Here is a 12,162-nt window from a genome sequence, read left to right on the forward strand (position 1 = left end):
CGTTAGCTTGCCAATAAAAAAGGAAGCAGAAAGAGCAAGTGAAAAACGCTTTCACCAGGCATTGAGAAAAGGAACATAACAAAACACTCACTGACCCTCTCTTACTTTATCCTGGCCTAGAGCAAAAAACAAAGAACCCCAAACTGTTGCAAATCACATAGATAAGTAATTTCTTTCTTAATCCAAATCTCAGGTTTGTACTTATCTTTTGGGAGTTTGGGGGCTCCTTACAGCTTTTTTGGTTTATTCATTTTTGTGCCAGTAAAAGCACTGCTTTAGCAAACAGCCCAGTGCAAAGGTAATGTACAGGCTAGAAAGTTTAGCATCTCAGCAAGCCTGGGGAGTAAATCTCCATTCCAAGTCAGGTTAACAGCGGAATCCAAATCTTTTCCTACCATTATCATCAAATAAAAACCTTCTTTGGTCAGAACACCTCCAAGCAACCCCAGATTGCTGCATCTGTGCAAAGTAAAATTTTCAGGGGATCCTCCACTGTTCTAGATGTAACCTTGTCCTATTTGTAGAGACCACAGATGTACATCTTGACTCCATTTGAGGCAAGACATAAAGTGAGACAAGATATAAAGTAATGCTCTCGTTATGACAGCTACTTTGCCTGGCAAACTTCTCCCTTTATGTGGGAAATTAAAGCATGAGGAAAGCACTTTTGGCATGGGATTCAGAAGCATGAAGGTCTTAAATTTTGTTTATATAAAACCTACCATTTCAATTACAAGGCTATAGTTAAAGTAGTGTAACATTTTCATGTTATAATTAGTTATGCTGGCAAAAAGGGGTTCGTATCAATAGAATTTGTAAACTATACCAATTAAGGGAAATTAATTAGCACTGGTATACCTTTAGTGGTCCCTCCAAGGTGGTGTATTGGTAACATTACCACAGGGGAAAAACCCTAATTGAAAAAAAAACTGTAATCAATGCACAAACCTGTGAGTACTGGTATACCTAACTACTAGTACATAAATCCAATTCTTTGACTCATAGATGCCTAGAGATGGAAGACTGCTCAAGAGATTATTTAGTCCATCATGCCCAAGGCACAACTGGCTTTATTTTGAAGGCATTTTTGCAGTGTCTACAGAGACTCCTACCAGCCCAAGTGCCTTAGAGACAAGTTTAAGTCACTGACAATAGGTCAGTGAGCAAGTCTGGATTAACTGTGAAGGAAAGGCAGATGATTAACCTCTCTCCTTAAGCATAGAGACTATTTCTAGCACCACTGAGGTATGGAGATATTTATTTGGGTTCTCAGAGCAGATTCAGAGAGAAACTGTGGTACCCCATCTCTCATACATCTTGCAAACGTCCTACCTCCCCCTCATTTTTCAAGAGGAGTTGAGTACCTGATTGTTTCCATGGCTTTACAGTCCTCCAAGTCCAAAGCCACGATCCCAACACCACCTTGTTCAAGTGCAACCTCATATTGGACATGCCTGCATGTGACAGGAAACAAGGGTTTCCCCTAAGTTCCCTAGACTCCTTAAAGCTCCTTCTTTGTGTATGTCCAAAAGCAGTGCCATCAAACAGCTCTGAACTTCCCTGGAATCCTCTCCCCAGTCCCCTTTGAGGCTGCATCCTGTAGTTCCAACCTCATCTGATGCCACTACATCCTATTAAACAAGGAATATACTTTATATTAAAACCCTTGCATAGAAAAAAAAAAAAAAAATCAGAATCAAGCTTTGGCTCTAGATCCAGAATCATGAGTGCTCTCCTGTTAAGCAGCCACCCTGGTCAGCAGGCTGCTCTCAGGAGGCTCATGCTGTCTCTTGACCTAGACTTTTCTCACATTTGCTTCTGCAGTTTGAAGGGGAGGGCCCCTCACTCAGTTTATCTTATGCTCTAGTCAGTCAGGCACTCTGGAGGTGGGAAGTGCAGCTTTTTTGCAGATTTTAAACCTTCCCCACTCCAAGCAAAGCAGGGGTGTGAACTCTGCTCTCCCACCTCTGCAGCAAGGCTTCATCTACTCGCGGTCTTCCGTGCTGGAGAAGCCCTGTGCTCTACCTCCACAGCAACAGACGAGCCAGCCTGGGTCCTGTCCTGAGGAGGGCTGTCGCCACCCGTCTTCCAGAGGGGGATCCCGGCTGGTAAGGAGGAAAGAAAAACCTTTTTCAGATGCCAGACACACAGTCTGCTGAAGAGAGATTCAAGGTTCACTCCTTTTATTTTTAATGATACTATTAGCGGTCACTGTTCCCCGGGAGCTGGGGTTTCCCGCGCAGCCGGTACGCTGGGGCCTGCCCGCCGAAAGGGCCTGGCCCAGCCCCGTCACCCGGGCGGGGGTCGGGGGGAGAAGGCCGCAGCCTGCTTCGGCCGCAGCCGCGCACAGGCCACCGCGCGGAACCCCTGATTTCTGCCCACCCGAACTGCGCGGCACCCACCCGGGCCGCCGCGGCTACCACCCACGCGTGGGGACAGGCGGGGAGGGCCCCCCGGCCGCTTCCTGGGTGCCCGCGCTGACGCTGCGGCGTCAGGGCCCGGGGCCGCCCGCACCGTCAGGGCCCGGGGCCGCCCCTCCTTAAAGGGCCCGCGCCGGGGGCTGAGGGCCGCGCCGCGCGCCACACGCCGGCGGCAGGTGGCGCTGTGCGCCTGCGCGGGGTCCCGCCCGCCGCCTCCCTCAGCGCCTGGGCTCCTGCGCGGGGAGGTGAGGGGGGGCCCGGCGGGGCCGGGGCTTCCCCGGGCTGCTGCCGCTCACCGGCCCCGACGAGTCCGCATGGCGGTGCGGGACGGGGCCGATCCCGAAAGTCCCTGGAGTTCAAAGCGGGGACGCGTTTTGGCTTTGGAAACGGCAGGTGGTGCCGGGCCGCGGCCAGCGCAGCCAGGAGCGAGTGGCTGAGGGCCGATGGGCGACACCATCCCATCGGCCGTAACGCTCCCCATAAACTCATTGCTTTGCGAAGAGCGTGCAAGATTCAAGGAAAAGAATCTACACATACATTCTGTGGTCTGTTTGTATTCAACGTGAACTGCCTGGAGGATGCCCCCAGCTTTACGAATAAGAAATAGGGCTTTTGACCAAGTTGACCAGTCTTCCCAGTTGACTTGGACAGTCTTCCCTTTCAGGAGGTCACCTAGTGACTAGTGTGCAGGTACAGTTTTACAGTACAGAAGTCTACTAACCCCTCCTCAGGCTATATAACAGGATTTTATAGCCCACAGTTAATGTCTTCCAAAGGGACACTGTAACAAAGTCTTCTGTGTACAAATGCAAATGCAGCGTTGTGAAGGTTTATGTTTAATGGCTGGGTTGTACCCTGCTAACTCATCCTGTCTTTTTTTATTCCTTATGCTCTGAGTAGGAAGGATTTATTAGTGTTTTCACATCTCAGGCCATTTTTGCTCTTACATGAGCACGTGCTCAGCCAGAGGCGAGAGTCCTGCTCAGACACCTGAGCTAACTCCTTATGCATCACCACTGTGAAATGGGTATCAGTTCCTGTGTCTACCAGCTCTGCCCGGCGTGGTGTTAGTAATAAGAGATACAAGGTCATGCTTAGCAAGAAAACTGGAGCAAGGGAAGTTTTTGAAAGTAACTTTTACTCAGTGACTGGGTGGGCATCCATCTGCGGATGGTGAATGACTGCTTTTGCTGTGTGGTGTTGGGTGAGTTGGTTTTTGGTGTGTTGTGGGGTTTTTTTGTGTTGTTGGGGGTTTTTTTTTGGTTTTTTTTTTTGTTTTTTTTAAGGTTGGACTTGATGATCTTACAGGTCTTTTCCAACCTTAGTGATTCTGTGATTCTGTGATTCTGTGACTTGTGGGTTTGGGTTTTTTCCCCCCTTCACTTCTTAAACCGTCCTTATCTTGACCCACAAGTTTTTTTCTCACTTTTGCCCTTTGATTCTCCCCCCTTGCTGCTGGGAGGGGAGTGAGCGAGCAGCTGGGTGGGAGCTTACCTGCCAACCGGGGTCAACCCAGGACACCATGACAAGTACCAGCCAAGTACCACTGAAATTGATGCAAAATAGTCCAGAAAAAATCTGAGCACAGTCACTAGTAAGGGGTTGAATGCTAAAAAATTCTTAAAAGTAAATATTTTATTTATAAAATTTTCTTTGAAATGCAAATATTACAAAGTAAAGGTAGTCTTGAATACAAAGTCTTTCCTTGCTCATAAGACAAGATAAACCATTTTTTTTCCATCTATTTTTCTGTTCTTGAGCCGTAAATGTCGCTGAAATCTTCTCTCAGGCTGCCCGTAGAGTACACTGTGAAAAAGATCAGGCTCACTGGTTTTGGATGTTTTACAAATCAGAAGATAAAATATCCTTCTGAGCCTTTGCAATACAAAAGTAACCACTTGTGCTTCATCAGATGGTTCTTCATATACAATTTGTTTCATATCCCCATAGGCAGACGTAATAACAGCTTGGAAAAGATTGATCAAGACACAGATCATCACCAACATGAAAGAGGCTAGGAAAAGACCACCCAGCAACCTGTTGGATGAAAATGCAGTATCTCTGAAAGCTGAGACACAGTAAGAGAATATGGTCTGAGCTGAGTGAATCATGTTATTGTAATTCCATTCATGCTGCCCAAACACAAGGTAGCCAAAAGCCATAAATATAAAGAAGTACACCACCACCACAAGGGCCATTGAGGAGATTCCAGGAAGGGCTGCCAAGATCGATCTTTGTGCCAGGCGCACATCATAAAAAAATTGAGAATATTTTAGAGTTTTCAAAACTACAAGAAATGCTAAAAAACCCATAGTAATCCTTAAAATCTGATCTAAATGAGAAACTGCATGAAAATGAATGAAATCATTCGGGTGAAGTAAGTAAAACTTCACTATATCTGCTCCCACCTTAAACTTTATGACCTTTAAAAAAACAAAAAGGAGGAATGCTGATTTTAAGCTAAAGTTGATTATATTGGAAATGTTTTTAACATAATCTTTTTTTTCTTGGCCTATGATGTGAAGCTCATCTGCAATGTAAATGAACAGAAAGGCAAGAACAATTACAAACACAAATACTTGAGCTTTAGTTTGCTGATGAAAAATGGGGAGTGCAAAAGAGTGTACTGACAAACTTGGTTTTATGATCCCAAAATGAGACATTTCAAATATGACTGAGATGGTGCAAAAGAGATCTGCATCTGAGTTAAATGTAGTTAGTTCAATTATCACAGCCCATGTCTTTTCATCAAGCCAGTTGCTCTGTTGTAGAGTGTCCAGCCTTGTCGTTGAATTAAGTCTTCCTGCTTCAGGGAAAAAGTAAAATGTGTATCCTGCTGGTCCATATGTGTGCAAATCTCCGTATGAATAATACATCCATGGAGTCCTGTTTCGCTGGTAAGTGAACCCACTGTAGCTGCTGGCATCCTTGGAAACAGACTGGTTGGCAACCTTTGCCCAAGTGCCAGCATAGTCCCCTTTCTCTGGGATGTCACTGCCGTATTTGTGAAGACAGTGGCTTTTACTGATCACAAAGTTATTTACAAAGCTGTGAGGATGGAAACATTTTTTCTCAGTACCTTTAGCGCGCACTTGCCTCATCCTAGGCAATCCAATGATTTTGGACCAGCTTTCGGGAAGAAAGGTTGGCTGAATGTCATTGTGGATCAAAGGCAAGAACAAGTCTTTCACCCACATGTAGATATGTTCTAGCTTATTTACGCTGGAGAGTCGTGGAGAGAATTGTTTATGGATGAATCGGTTGTAGTGGAAACTGTTGGCGTTCTCAGTGGAATAAGCAAGGTTTAATAGCAGTGTTAAAAAGCCAAGGTGACTGATGAAACCTTTTGTGAAAATAAATGCCTTGACTTTCATTTTTGCCCTTTTCAGTATGTTTGCAATTTCATCAGCTTCTAAAGGCTTATACTGCTTGGTGCCTTTGACTTCAGCAAGTTTCAAGTGCATCTCTCTCATCTCATCAGCACTCATCACTTCTTTAGCCAACTTAACCTCAGAATACTTTTCCTGAGTTAACCATGTGATGTTTTCACAGTATTTTGGACGAATTGTACTCACAGCTGAGAAAAAACTGATTTTTAGAATTGAAAGGAAAAACACGTTCTCAATAAAGGAGATTGCAGATGCTAAAAGCCACTCCAGTGAAGTCTGATAGCCGTAAGACAAACCATATAACACAATGAAAAATGATGATAGCCCAGCTACAGCTATAATTAGTGCCCACGAGAGATAGACGCACCACCACCAAAAAACTATGTGTGGTCGCTTGTGAGAGGGCATGGAGGTAATGCTTAGTGGTTTCCTTCCTTTCTGAAAGTTGCCCCGTTCTTCTGCGTAATTATTACTAAAATTGGAATTTGATGGTGGTCTTCTCTGGCAGGCCTTAGCCATTGGAGGGGAATTCGCGATCATCATCTTCTCCTCTGTTCCAGTTACATTTGCATCTTGTTCAGAAACTCTGCAATTACTCCAGTTTTGGGGAGCTCCCTTGCTTCTTGTCTTCCTGGAACATGGAGGGCTTTGTGAGCTGCTGGGACCAGGAAGGTTCTCCAAGGGACTAATGTTCCTCGATTGTGCTGAAGCTTCTGAAAGGTACAATTTTTGCAGACGTTCCTTGCGGTTCTTAAGAGTTCCAGACAGGTGGGGTGAACTTATATTTGGGTCCGTCTGAGCCACACCACGAGGAGAATGTTCCTTCTGGGAATACTTAAACAAGGCAATTATAATCATTTCCACAGGTATGGTAACCAAAGCACATTCAATTCCTACTGTTATTGATCTCAGATACCTTAAGTGTATTGGAGATTCTTCATTCTTGTCAGCATTGAAGAACATAATGTTAAAAAGTAAGTTTAATAATAATATTGCTAAACAAGAAGACAACCTTTGGAGCCTGCTGAAAGTGCCAGTGAGGGCGTGAGCAAAAATCGAGAGCCACAGATGGCGCTCTGTCAGGCCGTTGGCAAGTTTAATCAAAAAATAGTCAATTCTGGGCAGAGGTGTCTTGGGGTTTGTGACAGAAAATGTCCTTTCTAGTAAGTGATCACCCTTGTCAAGAGAAAGCCATTTCCTGCACATAAAGAACCAGGTCTTCCTGGTGGACATATTCTCAACTTTGGCTCTGCTTAAGAACCAGCTTGGAGATGGGCCCTTGTTATTGTGCCAGACCCTGAGGGAACAAATGTCTCCCAAGTCTTTCCTAGTAGTTAACAGGAAACAATCAGTGCTTCCTTGTTGGAAAGACAGAAAATGTGGGTGCCGTAAACAATGGACGTCACTTGTGCCATTCTGGCCGATGAGCTGAAGAAAGACATCTGCTTTGGTTCCAGCTCCCCAGCGACTGCCTGTGTATAAAGTGACCAAAAAACTTACTTTATCAAAGGGGTCATTGTCTGGCAGAACTATAATCTTGCCTTTTCTGTCCCTGTCAGCCCTGTCTTTTCTCATGGCCCAGAGGGACAAAAGAAAGTAGACAGCAAAAATAAAGAGCACTGTTAAGAGGGTCACTGGGTTTTTAGGTATGTCTGCTATCAGGGTTTTTCCCAGATCTACTGTGTTGGGGGTAACTATTACTTTGGCTGCCAGGAACCTGATGTTGAACATGGATGCATTTGACGCAGTGTGGACTGACAGACTTCTGCGACTCCGCTTCATATTGCAGACACAGTGTACCCTCTGCCAGTCGGTCAAGGAGCCAAGCCTGCACGTGTCTTCTTTCCACAGACTTCGAACCCCATCCAGAAATAAGCACTGATCACTGAAAATGTGTATGCTCACCAGTCTCTGGGTTTGATACCTTGTGACATAGGGTGTCAGCAAGACAAGGGAGATGTTGTGAGTGTCTGTATGGCTTCCTTGAGCTGAGGCTCTCAGCAGTGGCTCTGGGAGACAGATAATATAGGGAGCCTTAATGTTACAGTCAGCGCTAGCTGTCTCGTTTTTGCTTGCAACTGTTGGCATGTTGTGAAAAGCAGCAAACGAGGCTATGGGATGAGCATGAGTGATGTTGGCACCTGTAAATACTAGCACCGTGAAAGTAACTTTTAATTTTGTCAGTATCTGGATGTATATGCTCTTGGTATTTCTGTTGACTTCAAAACTAAATCCTCCAGTTGTGTAAGCTTGTGTTTTATCAGGCCCCATTGCTAATTGAAAAGTTGAAGATTCCTTATCTTTCCTAGCAATAGTAATTTCTGCTCCTTCAGGCACGATCCCTAGTAGATCCCCATTAGCCTTGGTCTCTGCCATTTTGAACCCCAAGACCATTGTTGCAATTTCTGATGTATAACCTAACCAAGGGAAGGGGTTCTTGTCAAACTCAAAAAGGGCAGTGGAAATCACAGCATCATAGGGCAATCCTGAATAATTTCCCTTTTTCAGTGATGGATAAAAGCAATTCCTGCAGGTGTTTCTGGTAGAGAAAGCATTGGCAATGTTCCAGGTTTCATCTTTCTTCAGAGTAATATTCCAGTGTTTTGTTTCCATTAGAGTTTCTGTTTCTCCAGGGACTTTGCCCTGGAAAACTATCTCTGTTAAATTTTCCATGATAGAGAAGACTTGTTTAACTCCACTTACATTGACATTCCTGCGATGCAGAAGAGCAGCTCTCAGGATGTTGGACAAGCATCTTAGTATTCCACTGGTCTGAATTTCTGCTTCCTCAGACCAATGGCTCTCGTTCCTCTGTATCTTCAGCACTCCTGTTACTTCTGTCAGTTTTTTAATGGCAAGGTCTTGTGATCTAACATTCACTTCGCTGGCTTCCTCTGTGACTTCGGAAAGGGAAGCAACTACTTGGTTGATTTCCATTGTGCTCTCAACTGAAATATTCAGGGCTGTTTTAATCAGGCTTTCCCGAAACTGAGCCTTAGGGAGCTGGAGAGCTGGTGCGGCTTTAATATAGTTTAAGACTGAGGCTGCCAGATAAGCCAAATAACCAGCACTAAAATAATCTCCAGTCTGGAGATAAGATGTCATCGGTGCGCTTAAACCAGTCACTGAGGCCAGCAGTTCATGAAACACAACAGCTAGTGGTCGACTGTTAACTGGGTTCCGTACGCGGACATATAAACTCACTTGGGTAAACGCCCCAAGGGAATTGCGAACTTGAACGTAAAGTGTCAAGGTGTACTTCTGAGACGGCACTCCAATTGGTAGAAAAGATGGAGGAGTTTTAGGCTGATAACCAAAGTACAGAATTGTGCCAAAAGTATTTTCCTCCACAGAAGTTATTTTGGTAGTTTTGGGTACATTGGAAGCTACTATCACTTTATACGTCAGAGGTAAATTGCTGTCAGAAAATCCACTGCATTGAACAATAAATTTTGTCAGGAAGGCTGTACCCCAGTGTGGGTTGATGGTACACTTTCCAGCCCTAGGAGGAGAATTTACCTTAAATGCGTGTCTGTAGATTGAGGACCTACCATCCCAGGTAGTTACTTTTAACAGAAGTATGTAGGATCGATGTGCAGTCTTTGTAAAAGTCAGAGCATGTATAGACAGGTAAGCCCCAGACCTCCCCGTTGAGGTTCTGGAAGACCAGTCGAAGCTAATTTCTGAAGAGTTTTCTGAAAAAAGGGACCAGTGGTAGACTGGCTGGCTGTTTGTTCTACAGTTTAGGCATTTTCCAGACAATGTAAATCTCTCTGTTGGGATTAGAGTGCTACCACAGTTTTCAAGGCATACCACATCCAGAAGGAGTGGGGAGCCGGGCTGTACGTCTACAGTTTGGTCGGCGTAACTCCTCCTCCTATCCTTTTGAATCACTAGACGAAAGTAGTAAACGGCGTTTCCTGGAAGGGATTCTGGTGGCATTGCTTGAACTGGACCTGAGGACGTTAACCATTTCAAATCCCTCTGGGCTGGATGGCATCTCTTTCCTGGGCTGACTTTCATGTTTTTATAGTCTGACACCTCTTTCGTGCAGTACCAAGTAAATGTGATTCCCTTTAGTCCTTCCTGTGAATCAGGATCGTAGGATGCAGAGCCATCGAGAGTCCAATTGTCAGAAAAACCCACTGTGCGGAACGTGCCTCCTGCAATATTTGCCACTAGATCGGTGCTCTCAATCTGAACGTAAACTTTATCTGAGCCCCTGAGGACTGTTGTGGTCCTAATCGGGGTTATCGCAACAGTGAAATAAAACAGATACAACCCATAATCTAAAGTAAAACTGGGAACAGTTAAGTGTATCATATCTATACCATACATCAAAGAAGAGTTGATTGGTTTTGTCCAGTTTGGAATAGTTGTTGTGTCCTGAACGGGATAGATTCGCCACAGGGGCTTGATGGATATACCAACGTTGCAGTCTACTAGCAATCTGACAAAGAGGTAAAAAGATGTCCCCCTTTTCTGGCGCAGGACAGAGGTGTGAAGAGCAGGTTTCTGAATCTGCACGGTGTCAATGTAACAGGCTTCTTTCTGGCAAAACACTGGTGCTTCTGTGGTTTTTGCAGCATGGTTGTTGACTCTGACTCCTAAAGGAGCCCGTGTAAGTGCACTTCTGGTACAGTTCACTTTTGCCACGAACCCTGTGTATTTCTCTGGATCAAAGGGTAAAGCAGAGCGACGGACAAAACGTGTGGCATTTCTTACATGATCATTGTATGTGTATGTGCTATTCTGGAGAAGGTGGTCTTTTTGTGCTCCAAAAAGCTGCAGATGGAAGGTCCACTCGCACTGTAGCATCGGATGTTGTGCAGGGACAAACCACACTAAACAAGTAAAGCTCTGCAGAAAAGAAGGACGGCTGCTGCTGAAAACGTGGACTTCAAGGTCTCCTTCTGCCAGAGACGTAAACAAAGCCCTCTTCTGATTCATATAAAGGTACATATTGAACTTGTACCACTGGAAGGCCACAAACTCTATGGAGAGTAAGTAGGAGAGCTCCTTGTGCTGGTAGAACACAATGCGTGTGTTAAGGCCACCTGTAGAAATAGGGCTGTTGTTTACTTTGGTTGTGTAAAACATTCCATGGTTGTACCTGAAAATGTAAGTGCTTCTGTTGGTCTTTCCCAGGTGAAGGTTGACACAGGTGGGAGTTTCTGTGCCTGCAGTTAGGCTCAGGGTACCATTGAGTAGATGTAGTTCTCCTGTCAATTCTTCAAACCTCTTTCCATCGACATGAACATAAATGCTGGCCACCGCCAGCTCACCCGGGCTTTGAGGTTTGGAAACGGCACAGAAGTTGCTCTGCAGAGTAAAGGAACTGTAGGAATGGAGCCAACCTCCTGTAGCCTGCGTGTCCACCAGTCTGTAGGCCACTGTCCTCGGTGTAAGGGGCTGAACCCTCCAGGAGAGGCTGAGGGGCTGTTGAGGAACACTAAGGAACTTGGAGCCGACACTGAGGACATGCAGCAAGTCAGGCTCTACCTTGAGAGAGAGGCTGAGGCTTATCTGAGGTATCTGCTCGATGCTGACTGAAGCAACATGGAGCCCGTGGTGCCTGTAGCGCACAGTCAAGCGGTAGCTGTAGTAGGTGGCACAGGTCTGCTGCAACTCGGCCGTTGGGTAGACAGCAGGTGGTGGCGTGTCTTGGTGCTCACTGCTGGGAAGGAGAAGGGTAGAGGGACTGCCTCCCCGCCTGCTGAAGCGGTACTGCCAGCTGGCACTCTTGAGGCGTGCACACCAGCCCAGCTCTACCGGCTGCCACATGTGGATCAGGTGTGTCTGCGGCCAAAGCACGAACAGCCGCATATCCTGCCCAGACGTCTCGATGCTCACATTGTGGTGAAGGCACTCGGGTGCAGCGCATGAAGCAGATGAGCATTGCACTGTCAGGAGGCTGGAGGCCACGGGTGGAGAAGCGCTTCCTGGTAGGAGGCTTGTCTGCAGCATGACCTGGCCTGACCAGCGCGAGGTGTTCTTCACCCAGACCGAGTTCAGGTACCAGAAACAGCGTGGTGGGGGTGGCAGCCACCCCGCTTTCCTCTCTGCCTCTGTTTTTGCTCCTGGGGCGGGCTGGTAACGCAGGTTCACAGTGCTGTTCCACAGGCATGAGACCCAGCGCTCGTTGTCCCGCCGTTGAGAGACTTGTCCATGAGGGCCCCAGCAGGTGACAAGCAGGGGTGATGGCTGGAGACAGGGGGAGGACGGCCCCCGGCCTCTGGGGCACCAAACGAACAGCTCAAGGAGGAGAAGATGGAGCGCTGCCATTGCGGCATGAGGTGGAGGAGAGGAGGGAGCACAGCCGTCGGAGTGCAAACTGGCAGAGGTTGACAGCT

General features: G+C 46.3%; 1 protein-coding gene across 1 annotated transcript; it reads right to left on the reverse strand.

Annotated features, from left to right (window-relative positions):
- Positions 1-4,129: 4,129 nt before the first annotated feature.
- PKDREJ (polycystin family receptor for egg jelly) lies at positions 4,130-12,094 on the reverse strand. Its single transcript, XM_059817276.1, has one exon. It carries the CDS (start codon positions 12,092-12,094, stop codon positions 4,130-4,132), a length of 7,965 nt encoding a protein of 2,654 aa, XP_059673259.1.
- Positions 12,095-12,162: the final 68 nt, after the last annotated feature.

Source organism: Gavia stellata, chromosome 4 (genome assembly GCF_030936135.1).
Source record: "Gavia stellata isolate bGavSte3 chromosome 4, bGavSte3.hap2, whole genome shotgun sequence".
In the NCBI taxonomy this organism is placed as follows: Eukaryota; Metazoa; Chordata; class Aves; order Gaviiformes; family Gaviidae; genus Gavia; species Gavia stellata.